General features: G+C 39.6%; 1 protein-coding gene across 2 annotated transcripts in view; it reads right to left on the reverse strand.

Annotated features, from left to right (window-relative positions):
* Positions 1–91: 91 nt before the first annotated feature.
* LOC127456423 (CMP-N-acetylneuraminate-beta-galactosamide-alpha-2,3-sialyltransferase 2-like) overlaps positions 92–19,524 on the reverse strand; it is a 34,941-nt gene continuing 15,508 nt past the window's right edge. For both annotated transcript variants that reach the window (XM_051724904.1, XM_051724903.1), the window contains exons 3-9: positions 19,295–19,352; positions 17,275–19,144; positions 9,549–9,742; positions 7,716–7,895; positions 6,060–6,105; positions 5,504–5,623; positions 92–3,698 (exon numbers count right to left, since the gene is read on the reverse strand). In XM_051724904.1, the coding sequence (XP_051580864.1) occupies positions 3,525–3,698; positions 5,504–5,623; positions 6,060–6,105; positions 7,716–7,895; positions 9,549–9,742; positions 17,275–17,766 (1,206 nt within the window). In that variant the 5' untranslated portion in view covers positions 17,767–19,144; positions 19,295–19,352 and the 3' untranslated portion in view covers positions 92–3,524. The remainder of the gene's footprint in view (positions 3,699–5,503; positions 5,624–6,059; positions 6,106–7,715; positions 7,896–9,548; positions 9,743–17,274; positions 19,145–19,294; positions 19,353–19,524) is intronic.

Below are 19,524 nucleotides of genomic sequence, written 5' to 3' on the forward strand. Positions count from 1 at the left end.
AGGTCAAATTAAGTCTAAAAGGAACATCATGGAAAAAAAAAAAACAGTTAACTTCAATTTACAATCAATGAGTCACAACAAAGGACAAAACCATTTTAAAGTGTATTTATTTCTTTTAGCATAAAGATTAAAAACAGTCCATAATTACACAGAGACTGAGATTGTGAAAAGAAAGAGAGCACTGACCAAACAGTCACTATATCAACACTAATGAGAAGATAATGAGAGCATACACAGTAGCACAGTGAGGATATGTAGAGTCTGTAATGAGGGATTACTGCTTTATTCAAGGAACAGGATTCAAGATCAATTAACTTGATAGTGGAGTTCTGTTCTAAAGGGAAATATCTTATTACCATTACCTAATTTTTATTTTATTCTCAATTTTTTAGCTTGTGCCTTTCACTGCTCTATTTCTTAGAAGCGAAAGGGTAATTGATTGTGTTAAACTTGCATCGCTCACTCAATAACATGTCTTTATCCTGAAGGAGAATCATGTGATCGCAAAAAGCGATAGATAAGCAGCATTTAACTGAATTGTTGACCCAAAAGGAACTTTCTCATCATATACTCACCCTCATGCCATCCCAGATGTGTATGACTTTGTCTTCTTCTGAACACAAACAGATTTTTAGAAAAATATCTGCTCTGTTCAGTCAATCTCCACTTTCACATTCTTCTTTTGATTTTGGCTATTCACATTCTTCGTGCATATCATCACCAGCTGGACAGGGAGGAGAATTTAAAGTAAAAAAAAAAAAAGGACTTTACAATAGATCCGTTTCTCACCCACACATACCATATCCCTTCTGAAGATATGGATTTAACCACTGGAATCATACGGATTACTGTTATGTTGCCTATCTGCTTTTTGGAGCTTCAAATTTCTGGCCACCATTTACTTTCATTGAATGGACCAACAAAGCTCAGATATTTTTTTAGGAAGAAGAAAGTCAAGCACATGAGGCATGAGGGTGAGTAAATGTGAGAATTTTCAGTTTTGCGTTTTTACTGGCTTGGTAGCTGTCTTCCCAATTCTTTGCCACTATGGAAAAGATCTGATCATGCCATTTGACCACAGATCTTTACAAATGAAGAGAACAGAGAAGGTGGACATAATGTAGTCTTTCAGAAAATGTCTGAGGACTTCCTAAATATCTTTCTGCAGTATGATGTTCTTGTGGAAAAAACCTAGAAACAAAAGCCCTCCAATCCAATTAATACTGAATTCTACTGAATACTTTTGCAAGAATGGTACATTGAGAACCTTCTAGTACAAGACAGTCTAATGAACTTCAAAATGCAACTAATTGTCATTGATACAAATTTTCCAAACACCACCTAAATTTCTAACAACAAAAGTTTTGTAATGGGATAAAACTCTTGCGACAATCTGCACATTTCAAAATTCTGCCTAGGAGAAGGCAGTCATCCTATGCATCCGTGACATTAGAATTTCACTGTGAAACACGCAATAGTAATCCTTCAGAATAGGCTTAAATATAATAAAGCCACTGCAGGCTTAACTGCGCAGTTCAGATTCATCCACCTAGTAACTGTCAAAAAAAACAACTACGTGTTATTGACAAAGTGTATAAATATCGAAACATTATTGGCTTCATCGTGTGCCACGGGTCTGGATTTTCTAAGGATTTCAGGAGACTTAAAAAGCAACAGCAAATGCAAGTAGGTAGCTCTTAAAAGCTTGGAAGATCTTCAGGTAGGAGAGCTTTTCCTTCCCTGATCCCAAAGGCACGACACTCAGCTTAGCACTAAGTAGAACAGACATGAGGATGAGATGGTGGTGCCCAGGAGAAGCTCTGAATTATGTTTCCATAGCATGTGTGGGTGGAGGACAGCTGGTTGGTCTGTGCCCTATTTTAGGGCCCAGATTTGTGTGAGAATGTGTGTCAATAAATGCTCTGTAAGAAGACTAAAGGGGAAAAGAAATAATAGCATGTGTTTATGCATGTTCTAATGAGGTTAGCTGTGCACTGGAAAGAGAATGTGTCCAGAAGCAAGGACAAGGCACGCAAGCATGTATGTGTGCATTTACACACTGAAAAAGCTGATATGTCTACATTGGAAAAAGAACTAGGGCACCTGAATGTAAAAACTTGAACTAGGACTTGCCGTTCTCGCAGTTCTCTCTGCTTAACGCTTTGTACCGTCTTCAACTTCTATAAATGTAGCAAACTATACTAGAAAAACCAAAATCTTGTGCTGAAATGTCAAAAGATTACCTTGATGTAAATGGCTAAAGAGCAGCAAAGGAGTGTCTCCAGTTAAAATACTACAGGCTATACAAGTATATCCATGAATTTTACATGGCGATACGTTACGTAGCAGGACAAGACTTGTAAGTTGCCCTAAATGTAATGCACTGGGTTTCACAGATGAAATCTATTAAATTTCAGCTACATCCAATGCTTTTGCCATATGAAATTCATTTCCTTTTCCATCATTAAACCCTTTGTTCCAGCATATTAACTAAGTTAAATTTTTTAAGAGAGTAGCTCAATATTGAAGCTCTACCATCTCTAGAACAATCACCACAGCATGATTTATCATTCTGAATGTTTCTAAATGTATGCCATGTATATTTCATAATATATTGCTCATATGTGTTCATATCGGACTGCGTCAGTAGTTTCAGTTCAGTTAACATCCTAGTGTTGAAGGGGGGTTGCAGCGTGAAGGGGGGGGTGGTATTGTACTTACTTGTTTTGACTATTGGTTACCCCCCCCCATCCCCCCTGGAATCTACGCCCCTGCTCAACATAACTAGCAAAAATGATCCATGTTCAGATTGCTGCAAGCACACAGTGATGCAGGGTCATTGCAAACTCTTAGCATGATCGTCTCATAAACATTAACAACTAAAGCGTAAAATATACAGTAAGACAAAAAGCTTGGTTTAACAGCAGGAACGTGTAAACTTCCACTCAGCCACATGCACCTGGTGACATGAGGAATTAACAGCTGCAGTGCGGAGCATTATAATATCATGGAAGTGAAACAACACACCACTGTGTCCAAGCTTTTAGTTAATGAACCACAGAGGACAACAAGAGTACTATGATACACTATGGTGATTGCTGGTCTCATCCATCTACCCGGCCATGCCGTTAAGCACACAGTAGCTAACCGATAACCAGGCTGATGCATTTTACTTCCTGCGTCATCACTAATCAACAAATGTCAAATGCGAACATATACCTAACATGCTCTTTAGTGGTGAGGAGATATTGGCGTCCCTTGCTAGTCAAGTTCCTTTCCCTGGTTGAGGTAGGCCTGCAAGCAACAGTGCAAATTACTAGTATCTCCTCTCAAAACCACCACTTCATGGGAAATGCTGCCCAGAGTTCTGTCCAATCCGGATAGCCCAGAATGGTAATAAGATCATGAAAAATCACTTCTTGATCACTTTGAACAGGCACTCAGAGTGTGTCAAGTGGATAATGGGTGGTTTTGTTTGTTTTAGTCAATCATCTGGCCAATCTCTTTACGAGTTGTACACATATTCATTTTCCAGGAAAGACTGAGATCTTGCCAGCCTTGGACAGCTTGTCGATGATCTGGGCTTCGTAGTCTGCATCATGGACACCTGTTTTACGGAACTCTCCAGAATAGCGGTTCTGCTCCCAATAGTGGTGCCAGTTTCCCCGGCTGTCCGCTCCGAAACCAAATACATTCACCTATGGGGACAGACCAAGAAACATTCACCACTACTAACAGTGCTTGGAAATCCATTCAGACGAACAAGCTCTGGAAGATATTTTCAATGAATGTCAAGTATGGAATATATTTACTTTGAATTTCATTGCATACACTCACTGAGAACATTATTAGGAAGACAAATGGAATTTGCATGTGTACAAATGTATGAAGACACTTTAAAAATAGTTACTTACTTTACCTATATTTTGTCAAATGCTGGGCTTAATTATTACTAGACAAATACTTATTATTATAAGATGAATAAAACGTTTAAGAAAAGCCTAAATATCTTACACTGTGCATCACAGCACAACATTTCCACTGTAATGTTATTTTTACAGTATGGTCTTCAGTCATTTTTACACATTCAAAAATTGGGGATTGTGTTTTTTGTATACCTGTATAAACTTGTCTTAAGTGCATTTCACCCGTCTCTCCTTGTTGAACACTACTGACTCACATGCCGAACTGAACAAACCACAAGCATCATCTCATTCAGTTGTTCAGCAGATCTTCGTTCACTAATCATTCGTGAACGAGTTTACCAGTATATTCAGTTCGTTCACGAATCACATCTCATCTTGTTCAGACTCAAATGACCGACTATTTCAGTGAAGGAGCATATTCATTCAGCGGGTCAAACCAATGATATGCTTCTTCACAGCATGCACACGAATGCGATTGGCTCATGCTATAGTCAGTCTTTACAGGCATGAAAAGCAGAAGAGCTCATTGGCTTCGAAAGGGAGAGACGACAGTGAACGACAAATATGAGTCAGTGTATGGAGGTGAACGAGAATGATTCGTTCACTTAAAAGATTTGTTCAAAAAGACAGATTCGTTCACAAATGAACCATCACTATTAGGAACACTATGGTCCTAATAAAGTGCCAGACATGTTCTTCTGCTGTTGTAGCCCATTCGCCTCAAGGTTCGACATGTTGTGCATTCTGAGATTGTATTCTGCTCACTACAATTGTACAGAGGGGTTATCTGAGTTACCATAGCCTTTGTGTCAGCACGAACCAGTCTGGCCATTCTCCGTTGACCTCTTTCATCAACAAGGCATTTCGGTCAACAGAATTGCCGCTCACTGGATGTTTTTGGCATCGTTCTGAGTAAATTCTAGATACTGTTGTGAGTGAAAATCTCAGGAGATCAGCAGTTACAGAAATACTCAAACCAGCCCGTCTGGCGCCAACAATCATGCCACTGTCAAAATCAATGAGATAAAAAATTTTCCCCATTCTGATGGCTGATGTGAACATTAACTGAAGCTCCTGACCCGTATCTGCATGATTGTATGCATTGCACTGCTGCCACATGATTGGCTGATTAGATAATCGCATTAATAAGTAGGCGTACAGGTGTTCCTAATAAAGTGCTTGGTGAGTATAAGTGAAGGTAGTTGACATACCCTGCAGTGTGACTCACATCTAAAATTATTTTCAACAACATTTTGCCAGTTATGAACAACTTTTATGACCAAATATTAATTGAGAGAATACATGGAATTTTTGAACTTTTAAAAATGTATTTGTCATGCTGTAGGACCATGAACTAGTGAGGGAAAAAGGGAGATTAAAAATAGTGAAAAACTTGAAAGAAATGGTGACCACCAGTTACAGGACATAAAATAAATTATACAATTTCTATTATGCGTGTATGTATTTAAAAAAAAAAAAAAAAAAACACTACATCACTAATGGATCAATGAACTGATTTAATAACTTCTTTGCATACAAGGACTGATGTACTGTGCTATCCTGCCCTTGGGTTTTACCTCATCACACACATGTAGAGCAAAGAACAAGACTAGCATGCCAGTGGAAGGGTAGCGGCCATGATGGCGTGTCCACCGGTCATGGATGTATTTAAAGAAAGCTGGATTGAAGATCTGCACCTACAGGACATTATATGAGGATCCAATTAACAAACTTAATACATGAGGAGATTTGTAGAGGCACAGTTAAAGATTGAATACAAGATTGTTCCCAGGTAAAACAGAAATTAAACTTCTGTCATCACTTACTCACCCTCATGTTGTTCCAAAACCATATGACTTTCTTCTGTGGAACACAAATGAAAATCTTAGGTATAATGTTAGTCACCATTTACTTTTATTGCATCTTTTTTTCCATACAATGAAAGTGAATGGTGACTGAGGCTAACATTCTGCCTAACATCATTTGTGTTCAACAGAGGAAAAAAAGTCAAAGGGGTTTGGAACAACATAAGGGTAAGTGGACAAAAGTTGTTATTTTTGGGGAAACTATCCCTTTAATTCATATAGTACAGATGTGAAAGGTGCGAGATGGGATGAGAATACAGTATATTACCTTGTCTTTGTCCACGCGCAGAAACTGCTTCACTGGAGCGTAAGTACTGAGAAAGAGGGAGACATGAAGAATTAGTTTTCCCACTTCAGACTTCTATTTTTCTTTTCTTAAAGACCTGTGAGCTGAACTGTTACTGACTTTCAAATGTTTCTTAGTGAAGCAGAGAATATTGTTGAACACTGCAGTGTGCTCATGGACAGAATGAAGGAATGTTTAATTGTCACTTCTCTTTTGTGTGTTTGTCACTATTCTATTCTGTATCACAAAGAGTTCAGTTATTACAAGAGTGACATTCTATAACAGAATTCACTACTGAAAATTTGTAAGTGAATTATTAAATCCAGTGTCTATTATTGTATTTCTATTATTATTTTGATTTAATCCTATTCCTTAATTATATTATTTAGTATATGTTAAATATAAATATGACTGACGTTTGAAGAATGCATTGTATTGGAATCGTTCCAAATAAAGAGAAAAAAGTAATGTGTACTGAACTGATCTGAACTATTTGTTAATGCAGTGATTCCATTCAGCATAAATCACAAAACTCTGCCAGCCACTAATATAACTTTGGTTTGTAATTATCAAAAACCAACAGGTTAAAGGAATAGTTCTCCCAAAAATGAAAATTGTGTCATCATTTACTCACCCTCTTGCCATCCAAGATGTGTATAACTTTCTTTCTTCTGCTGAACACAAACAAAGATTTTTAGAAGAATATTTCAGCTCTGTAGGTCCATACAATGCAAGTAAATGGTGGCCAGAACTTTGAAGTTCCAAAAAACACATAAAAGCAGCATTAAAAAGTAATCCACACAATTCCAGTGGTTAAATCCATATCTTCAGAAGCGATATGATAGGTGTGGGTGAGAAACATATCAATATTTAAGTCCTTTTAAATGATAAATTCTCCTCCCTGGCCAGTAGGTAGCGATATGCACAAAGAATGTGAACTGCCAAAAACAAAAAAAGAAGAATGTGAAAGTGAAGATTTATAGTAAAAAAGGACTTCATTATTGATTTGTTCTCACTGGAACTTATCATATCACTTCTGAAGACATAGATTTAACCACTGGACTCTTATGGATTACTTTTATGCTGCCTTTATGTGCTTTTTGGAGCTACAAATTTCTGGCCACCATTCACTTGCATTGTATGGACCTACAGAGCTGAGATATTCTTCTAAAAATACATGTTCTGCAGAAGAAAGAAAGTCATACACATCTGGGATGACATGAGTGTGAGTAAATGATGAGAGAATTTTCATTTTTGGGTGAACTATCCCTTTAAGCTGTTGGCCTCCATGTTTCTCATTAATAGTTGTGAGACACCAAAGATATGCTCTGGTTATCACCCTCAATCACTGCAGTTTTAGGAGCAACTTCTGTATTCTGTACATGCATGGAACGATAATTTCGGGTATTCACTCCCACAGCTGACACTCACAAAATGTCACAGTCATGGCCATTGTCACTGTGTGCATTTCAGAAGGTAGAATCTTATATGTGGGTCCAAATTTGCTCTATAAGAAATCTCCGGTTATGCAATATTGACGATGTCAGAGTGACAAAAGATGAGAGAGAATGTGGGTAGGAAAAAAATCTATGTGTAGCTGTTTTTCTTTCATCTTTGTGTCAGTGTTACTCTTCTCACAAGCGGATCTGGCCGGTGGAGAGGGCACTGGTGATCCACAACAGGTCAAGAGTTTTGAAGGGCACCAGCACAAAGCTAACATTGGCCGCCAGGTTCTTGGCACTCTCTGGGTACATGAAGTGGTGTGTGGTTCGACTGCCTGCATCTTCTTCATAGCCTACAGTGGGAGCCAGGTTTATCCTGGAACACACAGACCCCGAGTGATTTAGACTATGAGCATATTCCCTCACTTCTTGGAAACAGGTTTTGGAGAGCATGAAATGCATTCCACTGAAACAAACCCTGAACCAACAGAAAAGCGGCATTCAACTTCATGTACGGCTTTCTATTGAATATATGCATCTGTTGCTGATGAATGTCAGATTTCACCCACTCATATTCTCTCAACAAAACACTCTCATTCTCTACCTATCTTATGCATCTACTCACTCAAACTCCGAGAACTACCAGTACCTTACATTTCTAAGAAATTATGTTTATGTAAGTGTTTTGTTTGCATTCATATGCATGTAGAATCTCAGGCATCAGGATTTAACACAGCTTTAGATCTAATAGTCCTGGAGATTTAAATGCACAACATCAAATGTACATGCCTCTCTCTCTTTATCTTCTTAAGACTCAAAGCTTCTCTTAAAGCAAGGGAAAAGATTTACCAATCAAATCTCAAAACAAACCAGTGTTTTTCCCCCTCATATCATCAATGTCTAATAAACTGAGGCCAAAGAACATGGCACAATCCTCAGATTTATAATGAAAACTTTGTTTATAAAACTGCAAGGAAGGCAGCTCTGTTGTAGCATTTAGCACAGTTGGAGACACTTTCATTTTCATTTAGCAGTACCGAATGTGTTCATTCCTAATCAAAAATTCACACCAATATGCAATACCAAAGTATTGTCGTGTGGCATTGGGTATAACACAAAGATGCTAGCTGATTTAAAACATTGTATTGAAATGTTTTCAATGAATGGAAATTTCCATTCACCAACAAAGAGCCACTGCAACTTCATTTGACTGAGAGAGAGCACTTAACCCATCTATTAAACAGTGTCAAAATGAGAGCCAACAGCAGTTAAACACAAATAAAGAGACAAAGAGACAGCTGCTGTAGGGCAAAAGAAAGAGATGGATACGGATAAGGACGGGGGATTAATTTAACAGTTCTAAGCTGAATCAATAAAGGCTTCACTAAAAATAGCCTTCATCTCTTTCTGTTTCTCCGTCTCTGTGATCTCAACTAAACATACACCATCCTTCAGTGTCTCCCCCAGGTCATTATTGTTCTTCTTTCTTTTAGCTGCGATATGCACAATTTGCCCTTTGCAATGTTCATTCGACTGAAACCTGCAATAGTAAATGTCGATCCACCATCTCTGACGGTGACCTGTACCCCAGAAAATACTCATTCTAAAGAAAAGGGCATTTAATTCATGTTTCTTGGCAGTTTCAAAACAACAATAGATTTGGATCCAATCTCTTTTTTTATATACCGTTTATATAATCTCATATGTGAAAAGGGTTCCCACACTTTTTCATCAATGAATTTGTATGACTTTTTGATATCATTATGATTCAAACCAATGTGCAAAAGAATCATTTAGAACAATTTGTGAAATGGTTTGCCTAATTAATGCAACAGAATTGACTCTAAAGAACTATTGGCTCACAAATCATGCATCATGTCTTACAGAGAAATTTTTACCCAACACTCTTTTCTGAATTTCTGTTTTTCCATGACTTTGGAAATGCTGTATGAATTTGGAATACTACCACAAATGACCATTTTCTTTCCCTACTTTATTTTCCCAGTACCATTTCAAGACTTTCTCTCACCTCATAATGAAGTCATGGCCATCAATCACTGGACCATAACCTGTCCCGCGGAGGTTACCCGAGTTTCCCACCACGGCACAGCGTAGACAGCGAGCAGGGTCCCACGAACCATATGGGGAATGGCCTGGAATTACCTGGAATAGTTTCTGTAGAACTTGCTGGATATTGTGGGGTTTGAATTGAGGCTGCAACATCTGCACGGTGCCCAGAGGGATGGGGAGAGAGGGAAAAAGAGAGAGGGAAAGAAAGAAATTAACATAAGGTTGGGCAGTTACCTTCTGACTTTTAGCCATCTGCACACCTGCCTGTGCACACATGCATACTAAAATAAACATCCAGGCAGCCAATTAACCACCAAAGCTCTCTGCCAAAAAAAAAATTCAAAAAAAAAATTCTAAAAAAACACGTGTGCACATTTGAGCATTTTAAGCAATATCGCCCGAAAGCCAAAAGTGTTATAAAGCACCACAAAATAATGTGGTTGCTTCAGCAATTGCATTTTTCTTCTCACATTTGATTTTTATGACACAATCAGTAGGTTTAAGGTTCAGGGTATGTAAGTAGGGTTTGTTAATTTAAAACCTCCAAAACCTCACCTGTTTTTCATTTGCTTTTTATGACAGTATTGGTTTAGGTTTAGGGTAGGGAGGTAGGCTTTGTTGATTTGAAAAACTTGATAAGAGTATTAAACATAAAGACCCCATGAAATAAAAATTAAAGGGTTAGGGGTTAGGGTTAGTGATCAGTTAGTAGATCATCGTTTGATTCCCACGTTAGTGTAAAAGCGATCGAACTCTGTATTGAGATCACTTTTCAGTTTCAGTTGGAAATACGTCAACAGACCAAAGAAAACTGCGCTCTTCAAGCAGTGGTGTAGCCAGAAAATGACTTTTGGGTGGGCCAAAATAAAAATAGGTGGGTGCACATATATTTAAATAGGTGTATATATACAGAGATTTGTGTAGCTACGCTTTAATTTTCCACAACAGTGAAGTAGCGCATTTAAGCGGTTAATTCTGTATTTGTTATGTTTTTCAAGACGCGAGTGGCATTTTGAGGAATTGTCTTTAGTCTGTTTTTAATGCTGGGGTCATATCCCTCAGTAAGTCTGAATATTTCCAAGGCATGAGATTCCAAGGATACGACATGACTTTCTGTTAACCCTTAAACTCTATGGAGTCCAAAGGGGGGCGCTATATCACGAAAAAAGTATACCCATATATATAAGTCAGGCATATGAGGTATGATTTGAAAGCTTAGAATCTGAACTTTTCAGAGATAAACATCACTTCTGCATTTATGTTACTTAAAAGAACAAAATAAGGCCTCAAATCATTCGCGTTGAAAATAAGCATCCCCAGAGGTAATGAGGTAGAATTATTTATATAAAAATAAAAGTCCTTCACATAGCACATAAATGGACAAGTCATATACAGTATCAAATGAAAGCTCTCACTCACAGGAATGTGAATGTACAGTTAATGTTGACTTATGTGATGAGGAGAAGGGTGTGGCTGGGCCGTGATGACGCACGCCCGGTGCCGAGTTGTCCTAATCAGCCGGGAGGGGGATAAAGAAGAGCCAGAGGTGCCAGTTCGAGAGAGAGAGAGAGAGAGAGAGAGAGAGACACACACACGTGGCCGCTGTGTGTGTGTCTGTGTGTTTATGTTTGTTTAAGCTGATTTATGTCATTAAAGTTATGTTTACTGTTCTGCCGGTTCCCACCTCCTCCTTGCCCAACTTGTGAACCCTGTTACACTGGTGCCAAAACCAGGGAAGGAGAAGGGATGCGCTGTCGTGGAGTCCTCGCCGCTGCTGTCCGCCAGGGGACGGAGGAGTCACTGCCGTCCGCCAGGAAGCGGAGGAGCCATTACCGTCCCCCAGGGGTCAGAGGACTCGCTGCCATCCAAAAGGAGAGAAGCAGCTGTTGTCTACTAGGGGGCGGAGGAGTGGCTGAGGACCAGGCGACGGCGTGTCCGGGGACCGGCGTGCAAGTTTTTCTCTCTCCTCTCTCTCTCTATCTGTCTCTCCCCCTCGCTTTCCCTCTCCCCTCTCTCTCCCCTTGTCTCTCCTAGGGCTCCAGAGAGGTGGGGAAGACCTGCAGGCAGAAGAATGGCCGGAAGGGCAGCACCTCGCCAAGTATACCAAGCCGGAGGTTTCCCCTGCCTGAATCGAGCGGTGGAGGAGTGTGACGAGGAGGAGGGCGTGGCCAGGCCGTGAGGATGCATGCCCGGTGCCGAGTTGTCCTAATCAGCCGGGAGGGGGATAAAGACGAGCCGGAGGTGCCAGTTTGAGAGAGAGAGAGAGAGAGAGAGAGAGAGAGAGAGCACGCAGCCGCTGTATGTGTATCTGTGTGTTTATGTTTGTTTAAGTTGATTTATGTCATTAAAGTTATATGTTGACTGTTCTGCCAGTTCCCGCCTCCTCCTTGCCCATCTTGTGAACCCCATTACACCCTAATACCACAGTTTGAAAGATTTTCAAAACAATCACAAAATGAAATATTTCTTTAAGTCATCAAATACAAATGTCTCTTTTATGCTGCAATAACTGCTGCTGTAAGCTCCAAATAGCTTAAAAAGCTATAAAAAGTTTATATCTGCTTTTACCCTAGGAAGTTCTCTAAAAAATGAGCCATTTTTGACTTGTCTGTGAGCTTGCTTGGCTGAATAATTCAATGTTATATCTTAGATGTCCAGAACAAAATATGCTATTCAGAAGGAAAAGCATGCAAAACAAATCATCAGAAAATATGTTTTCTACAATTGATGACCAAATGTTTTATATCATCACAAAGGGGAGGATCTCAGCTTTCTAATGACACCTAGATGAGCTTCTAATCCACTGAGATGCTAAGATATTCAATGAAAGAACAAGGGTGGTGCTTGAGCTGAAAATTAGACTGAATGTCTATGGACGAGCACATCTGTAAGGGCTAAAATGCGTTAGAGCGCCACCTACATTTCAGATTTGTATATTGTGGAATGTGATAAGGAAAAAAAAAATTTTTTTCTTGTGCTTTCTACCACCTTGTGGAATAAAATTAGACTTTTCAAAATGAGGTTGAGTGAACAGAAGTAGAATTACATGTTTACAAAGTTAAGCCAAAAAAATCATAAGATTATAAACATACAACATTATTTATGAATAATTGTCTTTTTTTATTATTATTATTATTATTTGGGCAGTTCTCTGAAAAATTAGACCAATTTTTTGCAGTTTGTCCAAAGTATGTGTGAATGGTGAGCTTTTAAAATGAGTGTGAAAAATTGCAGGCGGCAGCCCAAAAATGCACCAGAATTTCTTTGGAACGATGTGTATCTTGAAAAGTGCTATACAAATGACTTCACTTGAATTGTGAAGTTACCTTTGTTCCTCATCATTTTCTCTGTGTTTCTGAGGGGAAATCTCCTGTTTTGTGCACACCCTGACAATATCCAGTACCAATTTGAATAATTCTGTTGTCCAATCGTCTTAAAAAAAAATAAAAAATTAAATATTATAACTCAAAACAATTGTTTTACTTTGCCTGTTTGCCATGCTCACAGTCACTTACCGGCAGACAACTACTGCGCTGATGATGTTTCTAAGAGTTGATTGATAGCGAAGCAGTCAATTAGATCACATTGCCATTTATTTATTTTATTTTCTCAGTTTCACAAATTTGTTATGATTTTTTTGAGAACAGAATTAAATTCTTTTTTTTTTTTTCTTTACATTATATAAATATATATTTGTAGTCAGTGAATAATCTCTAATATTCCGGGTGGGCCTGGACCCAGTGGCCCACCCGTGGCTACACCCTTGTCGATAAGGTACTTCGCGGGAACTTTAAAAACCGCAGCTCTTTGGGAGAAAATTTAACTCGCTTTGAATGGAGTTATACAAACAATGAACCGTACCAGTGTTTATATAATAAATAGCAGCACTCTTAGAAAGTCACTTGTCCAATCAGATTAGAGGACCAGAACTAACTGTTGTATAAGACATGATAATTCTAAAAACCAAGACCAGTCTTTTTAGAAGTATCATTTCTTTTGTGTTTTACTGACATCCCTCCATAGCATGACTTCTTTCCAAATCCCTTCTCTCACTTCAGCCCTCCCTCCCCACTTCTCTCGATCCCTGCCCCCTGCTTCCTCTCCCTCCTGTCCCCCTCTTACTATCCCCTCGGCCAGTGGTTGGCAGAGTTCACAAGCTCTCTGCTGGACTCAATAATTCTTGGCAGATGTTCCCTGGGTACAAATGCCAGCCGGTGATTTAAGTCCAGTACACAGAGACTAATCGAGGGAGGGAGCCATTGTGTTTGTGTGTAATTAAAAAATGTATTGGTTGGTGCTACTTCCCTAATCCTCTTTACTTTTGCTCATTTAGTGGACATTATTTACTCCAGCCTGGCAGAAGTCCTGAAATATTTACATTAACATTTATTCATTTGGCAGACGCTTTTATCCAAAGTGACTTACAAAAGAGGAAAACATAAGCGAATCACCTTAAGGAGACAGTGGTATGAAAAGTGCTGTATTACAAAGTTTCACTTTGATAGCATCAGAATAGTATTCAAAACAGAATAAAGTGCAACAGGAATTATTATTATTATTATTTTTTATTTTTTTATTTTTTTTAATGACTGGTTAAGTGCTCATGGAAAAGATGTGTTTTTAGTCGTTTTTTGAAGACAGAGAGTGAGTCAGCTTCACGGATGGAGTTGGGAAGGTCGTTCCACCAACGTGGTATGATGAAGCTGAAAGTCCGGGAAATTGTTTTGGTGCCTCTGTGTTGGTACAACAAGGCGACGTTCCTTTGCCGACCGCAGGCTTCTAGTGGGCGCGTAGCTCTGCATAAATGATTTTTAGGTATGCTGGAGCAGACCCAGTGACTGTTCTGTATGCCAGCATCGGAGCCTTGAATTTGATACATGCATCAACCGGCAGCCAGTGGAGAGAGACAAGGAGTGGACAATAAAACAGGCTTTGAAAGACATTGAATGAAGGACCCGAACCCTACGTAGGGTCCAGAATATCATAGAGAGTTGGATGGGCTCTTTTGACTTGGGACAGTAATGAATCAACAAGCAACCACCCTAGCAACCGCATAGCAGTGCACTAATAACCCTCAGATCAGTCAGACAACCACTCACAACACCCTAGCATCGTGTTTGTATCTAGCAACCATCCTCCCAGTCCTCTTACTTAAATCTGTCCACTTCCGTTGCTTAATACACTAAGGCACCCTCTCTGGATTTAACTCACTCTGAGGCAGAATTACAGACATACTCTTTTCAGCTGACACACTCATTTTAGTTTTTCCTCAGACATTACTTACATTCTCTTTAATAAAAATAGCCTCTTGGTTTCCTGTCACATAAATATAATGCATAAGCACATTCGCAGAGCCCTAATCTTTCTTTTTTTAAAGGAGAGACACACCCCAAACTGAGGTCTCTTTTAATAAAGTAAAGCAAGAACTCACATACTACAATTTTACAGCCACTGCAAAGAGCTTTGAGTAGTTTTTTTAAAATTACACTTAAATTATGTTCTATGTGAGGCAAAAAGCATTTCATAAAATTAACCACAACAAAGTCTAACAACAGTCTAACCACAACAAAGTAAAAGGATTCCTAACACTGTGCCCAAACCAGGTTCAAAACATATTTTCAGGGATAAGCAAATTGTCTGTCCAAGCTGAGCATGAAACTGTTGCACAATGTGACACAAATCACAGCCAGTCAGAGAAATTTGATGTTTAATTTACAGTTATGAGTGGGATTTTGGACCAATGAGATGTCACAGTGGGCGGGGCTACCCATAGCAATGCTACAGAAATAGAAACCAAGTGAAACAATGACAAAATGTCCTGCCATTTGTTGCTTATCAAGGTCATGTTTGGTTATGACAAAAACTCAGATTTACATGGAAAGACACAATACCATAAAGAAATCTGATATAAGGCAATATACACTGCCTGGCCAAAAAAAAAAATAAATAAATAAATATATATATATATTTTTTTTAAATCACAGTTTGGATGTAAATAAGCAGATATTTAAGAGCTATGATTGGATCATTATTGCAGTGATTAATATGTTTCAGCTGTCAACAATTCTTTTAACCCTAACTGATGCAGTGTGTAGCTTCTAATTTCTTAAACAACTATGTCGGAAGACGTATCCCGTGGTCGTGGAAAAGATCTTACTGTGTTTCAGAAGGGGCAAATTATTGGCCTGCATCAAGCAAAGAAAACAACTAAGGAGATTGTTGAAATCACTGGAATTGGGTTAAGAACTGTCCAACGCATTATTAAAACCTGGAAGGATAGTAGTGAACTGTCAACTATTCAGAAAAATGATGAATGATCGTGATCGGAGATCAGTAAAATGCTTGGTGAAGTCACATCATAAGAAATTGACAGTAGGACTCACAGTTATGTTTATTAGTGAAAGTAAGAGCATTTCCACACGCACAATGTGACGAGAACTTACAGTATTGGGACTAAACAGCTGTGTGGCCACAAGAAAGTCACTAGTTAGTGAGGCCAATCGGAATAAAACGACTTCAATTTGCTAGGGAGCATAAAGATTGGAACAATGGAAAAAGGTAATGTGGTCTGATGAGTCCAGATTTACCCTATTCCAAAGTGATGGGTGCGTCAGGGTAAGAAGGGAAGCGATGCACCCATCATGCATAGTGCCCACTGTACAAGCCTCTGGAGGCAGTGTTATTATCTGGGGTTGCTTTGGTTGGTCTGGTCTAGGCTCAGCAACGTTATGTGGCAATAAAACGAAGTCAGCTGACTACCTGAATGTACTGAATGACCAGGTTATCCCATCAATGGATTTTTTCTTCCCTGATGGCACGGGCATATTCCAGGACAACAATGCCAAGATTCATCGGGCTCAAATTGTGAAAGAGTGGTTCAGGGAGCATGAGGAGTCATTTTCACACATTAATTGGCCACCACAGATCCTGACCTTAACCCCATTTAAATTCCACTATTATTTTCCCCAAATAATAGTGGAATTTGAACTGTGTACTGTATCTACACTCACTGAGCACTTTATTAGAAACACTATGGTCCTTATAAAGTGCCTGACGTGGTCTTCTGCTTTTGTAGCCCATTAGCCTCAAGTATCAATTTGTTGTGCATTCTGAGATGCTATTCTGCTCACTACAGTTGTACAGAGTGTTTATCTGAGTTACCGTAGCCTTTCTGTCAGCTCGAACCAGTATGGCCATTCTCCCTTGACCTCTCTCATCAACAAGGCATTTCCGTCTGCAGAACTGCCACTCACTGGATGTTTTTTGTTTTTTGGCACCATTCTGAGTAAACTCTAGTGACTGTTGTGCGTGAAAATCCCAGGAGATCAGCAGTTACAGAAATACTCAAACCAACACTTCTGGCACCAACAATCATGCAATGGTCGAAATCATTGAGATCACATTTTTCCCCATTCTGATGGTTGATGTGAACATTAACTGAAGCTCCTGGTCCATATCTGGTTGATTTTATGCACTGCACTGCTCATTACACTAAAGCAGAAGATATAAAATAGCCATCTTAAGTCAAATGTTTTTGTGTTCTTATGTGCCTAAGAATTTCGCACAGTACTGTATAAGTTCATATATGGCCATAAATCAGATTTCTGTATGTCACTTTATTGGTTCTGGTGTGGATACAATGTAATGCTAAAAGTAGTATTGAGTATTATAAGAGGATTACTTACCACCCACCAGTAATATACATCTGAAGGCAGCTGAATGTTGTCCCGTGTCCACACAGGTAAGACATCTGGGTCATAGCTCTCATCGAACCAGTCGGAGACGCCCGGGTCGCCCACACACCGATCACAGGCACATGTCTTCTGCTGGGTGCTCTCGGCAGGATTCACCCGGTGGGAACCAGTGTAGCTGGGCACTAGCTTAACCCTATGTGACTCTTCCCATCCCGCGGGTTCCAGATAAGGCAGGACAGCTCCTCCTCTCAGCGAGAAGGAGAAGAAGAGTGAGGTGATAAAGAGGAGGGCCAGGGATCCCAAGAGCACACAGACTCGCAGGGAGCATCGCCGAGCTCCTCGTTCTCCTGCAGCCGCAGTTGTAGCTCCAGCTCCAGCTGATACCCAGGGCCTTGGCTCGCCTGTCCTCTGAGACCCCGCAGCCCAGACCCAACCCAAGCCAAACCCCAAGCGTCCCTCTCGCTGCTGAGGCACAGACGGCATGCGCCCGCCCCACTGCCATAAACCTGCCCCTGCCACTGTGCTCAGCCTGGACTCTGTACTACTCAGCGTACTGGCCAACAGAGGCTTCAGATGAAATAAAACAACTTACTCTTTCAGTGAATCACACAAAAACTAGTGTCTGTGAAGCACCACTGCTGCAATCTCCATATGCCAGTCTCCTCCTTTCAATGTGTCACAAGTCTACTATGGATCCTTTTACCGCTCTCAATTTTAGTTATCTCCGTGATACTCAATGGGATCACCTCTAGATCTCTCTTTTGGCACGTCTTGGAACTGTCTGCACAGTTGAAACACACCAGTCTTTCACCTCTAAAAATCTGTCTGCTTGTAGGCGTTCTTGTGATGTGTTCTACTCTCCATGCAGTGACAGTTGGAGGAATAGCCTCCTCTGTGGTTTTGACATCTCAGTGCCAGACAAGCAAGGCTGTCATCCGTGTCTGTGCCATAACGGTTCTCTATGAGTCGAGGTTTGTTGGAGTGTGTCTCTGTAATCCTGTTTGTCTGCTTCAGTACACTCCGTCTAGCTAGCAACTATGCCGAGATGAAACTCTGCGGACACTGGAGAAAAAGGGTGGAGTTGCCTCGATGGCTTGTAGTTAAGCACTTTTCTAGGCATCTTGAATAAAGCTTTCATTTAAATACTACAACACTTTCCAAACATTCCCTCCACTGTCATCCTCTGTAGTTACTTATCCAGTAGGTATCCAGCCTTTAGTGTTCTCTCTTTAGTGTTCTTCGCTCTCTGTACTTTCCAATTTAGGCCATTTAACAGTCAAAAAGTTGGTTTGATAGTTTGACCACTTTGACCCTTTCCAGCTCCCTGCATAATAAAAAACTGGATAAAAACTCAGTAATAAAAAATGTAAGAAACGGATTTAATGATAGAAAGCACAAAAAAAGGGTTTGGGTGGTCACAGGAGAGAAACGGTTTAGAAAGTAATGACCTGCAAGAAGCTGGATTAAAGAAAAACACAACCAAAAATATGTCAGCACTCTATCTGATTTCCTTCTAACACTGCATCTGTCTAGCAGTGGAGTACATACATGTCCTGTCGCAGTACCAAAACCAGATTCACAATGACAGCTCTTAACTGAATTGGTATGGTGGGTCAGGTGGGGAACTCTGATTTCAACAAAGCTGTGTGCCCTGGCTTGTTGTTGTTTTGTAATCTCCAAATCTATAATCTATGAGATGCTGCTGCTGGTCCACCTGTGTGAGCTTTTGCTCTCTTTGCCAGTTTGCTGCCAGAGAGACCTATCAGTCAGAGAGGGTGAAGTGCATCAGGATCAGAGTCATGGTGACATCCAGATGTTGGTTTCTACAGTTGCTCTATTTAATTCAAGGTGACCTACCAAACTACAGGGAGACAAGAGTACAATTACATATTGCATAAAAAGACAGTGATGCAATTATTAATGTTCATTATGTTATTTTTTGTTTGTTTGTTTTTTTTCATAATTGTGATGATTATTTTTAGTATGCCCAAATTCTAAGCTAATGCTTTACCTGATTAGGTCTCATTCAAATGGTCAGAAAACTGGTCCAGTACTTTTCTATGGTGAAACTGAAAAACGGAACACAATAACATGTTTACCACTATGACAAAAAAGGTACACAATATTGCCATACATAATTAAAATACAAATTCATTAAGTCTCACTCTCAAAAGACTTTATTCATTTTAACCCAAATTCAAGTAATAAATAAAACTTTGGAATGCACAAGAAACAAAAATC

Source organism: Myxocyprinus asiaticus, chromosome 18, assembly GCF_019703515.2.
Source record: "Myxocyprinus asiaticus isolate MX2 ecotype Aquarium Trade chromosome 18, UBuf_Myxa_2, whole genome shotgun sequence".
NCBI classification, from domain to species: Eukaryota; Metazoa; Chordata; class Actinopteri; order Cypriniformes; family Catostomidae; genus Myxocyprinus; species Myxocyprinus asiaticus.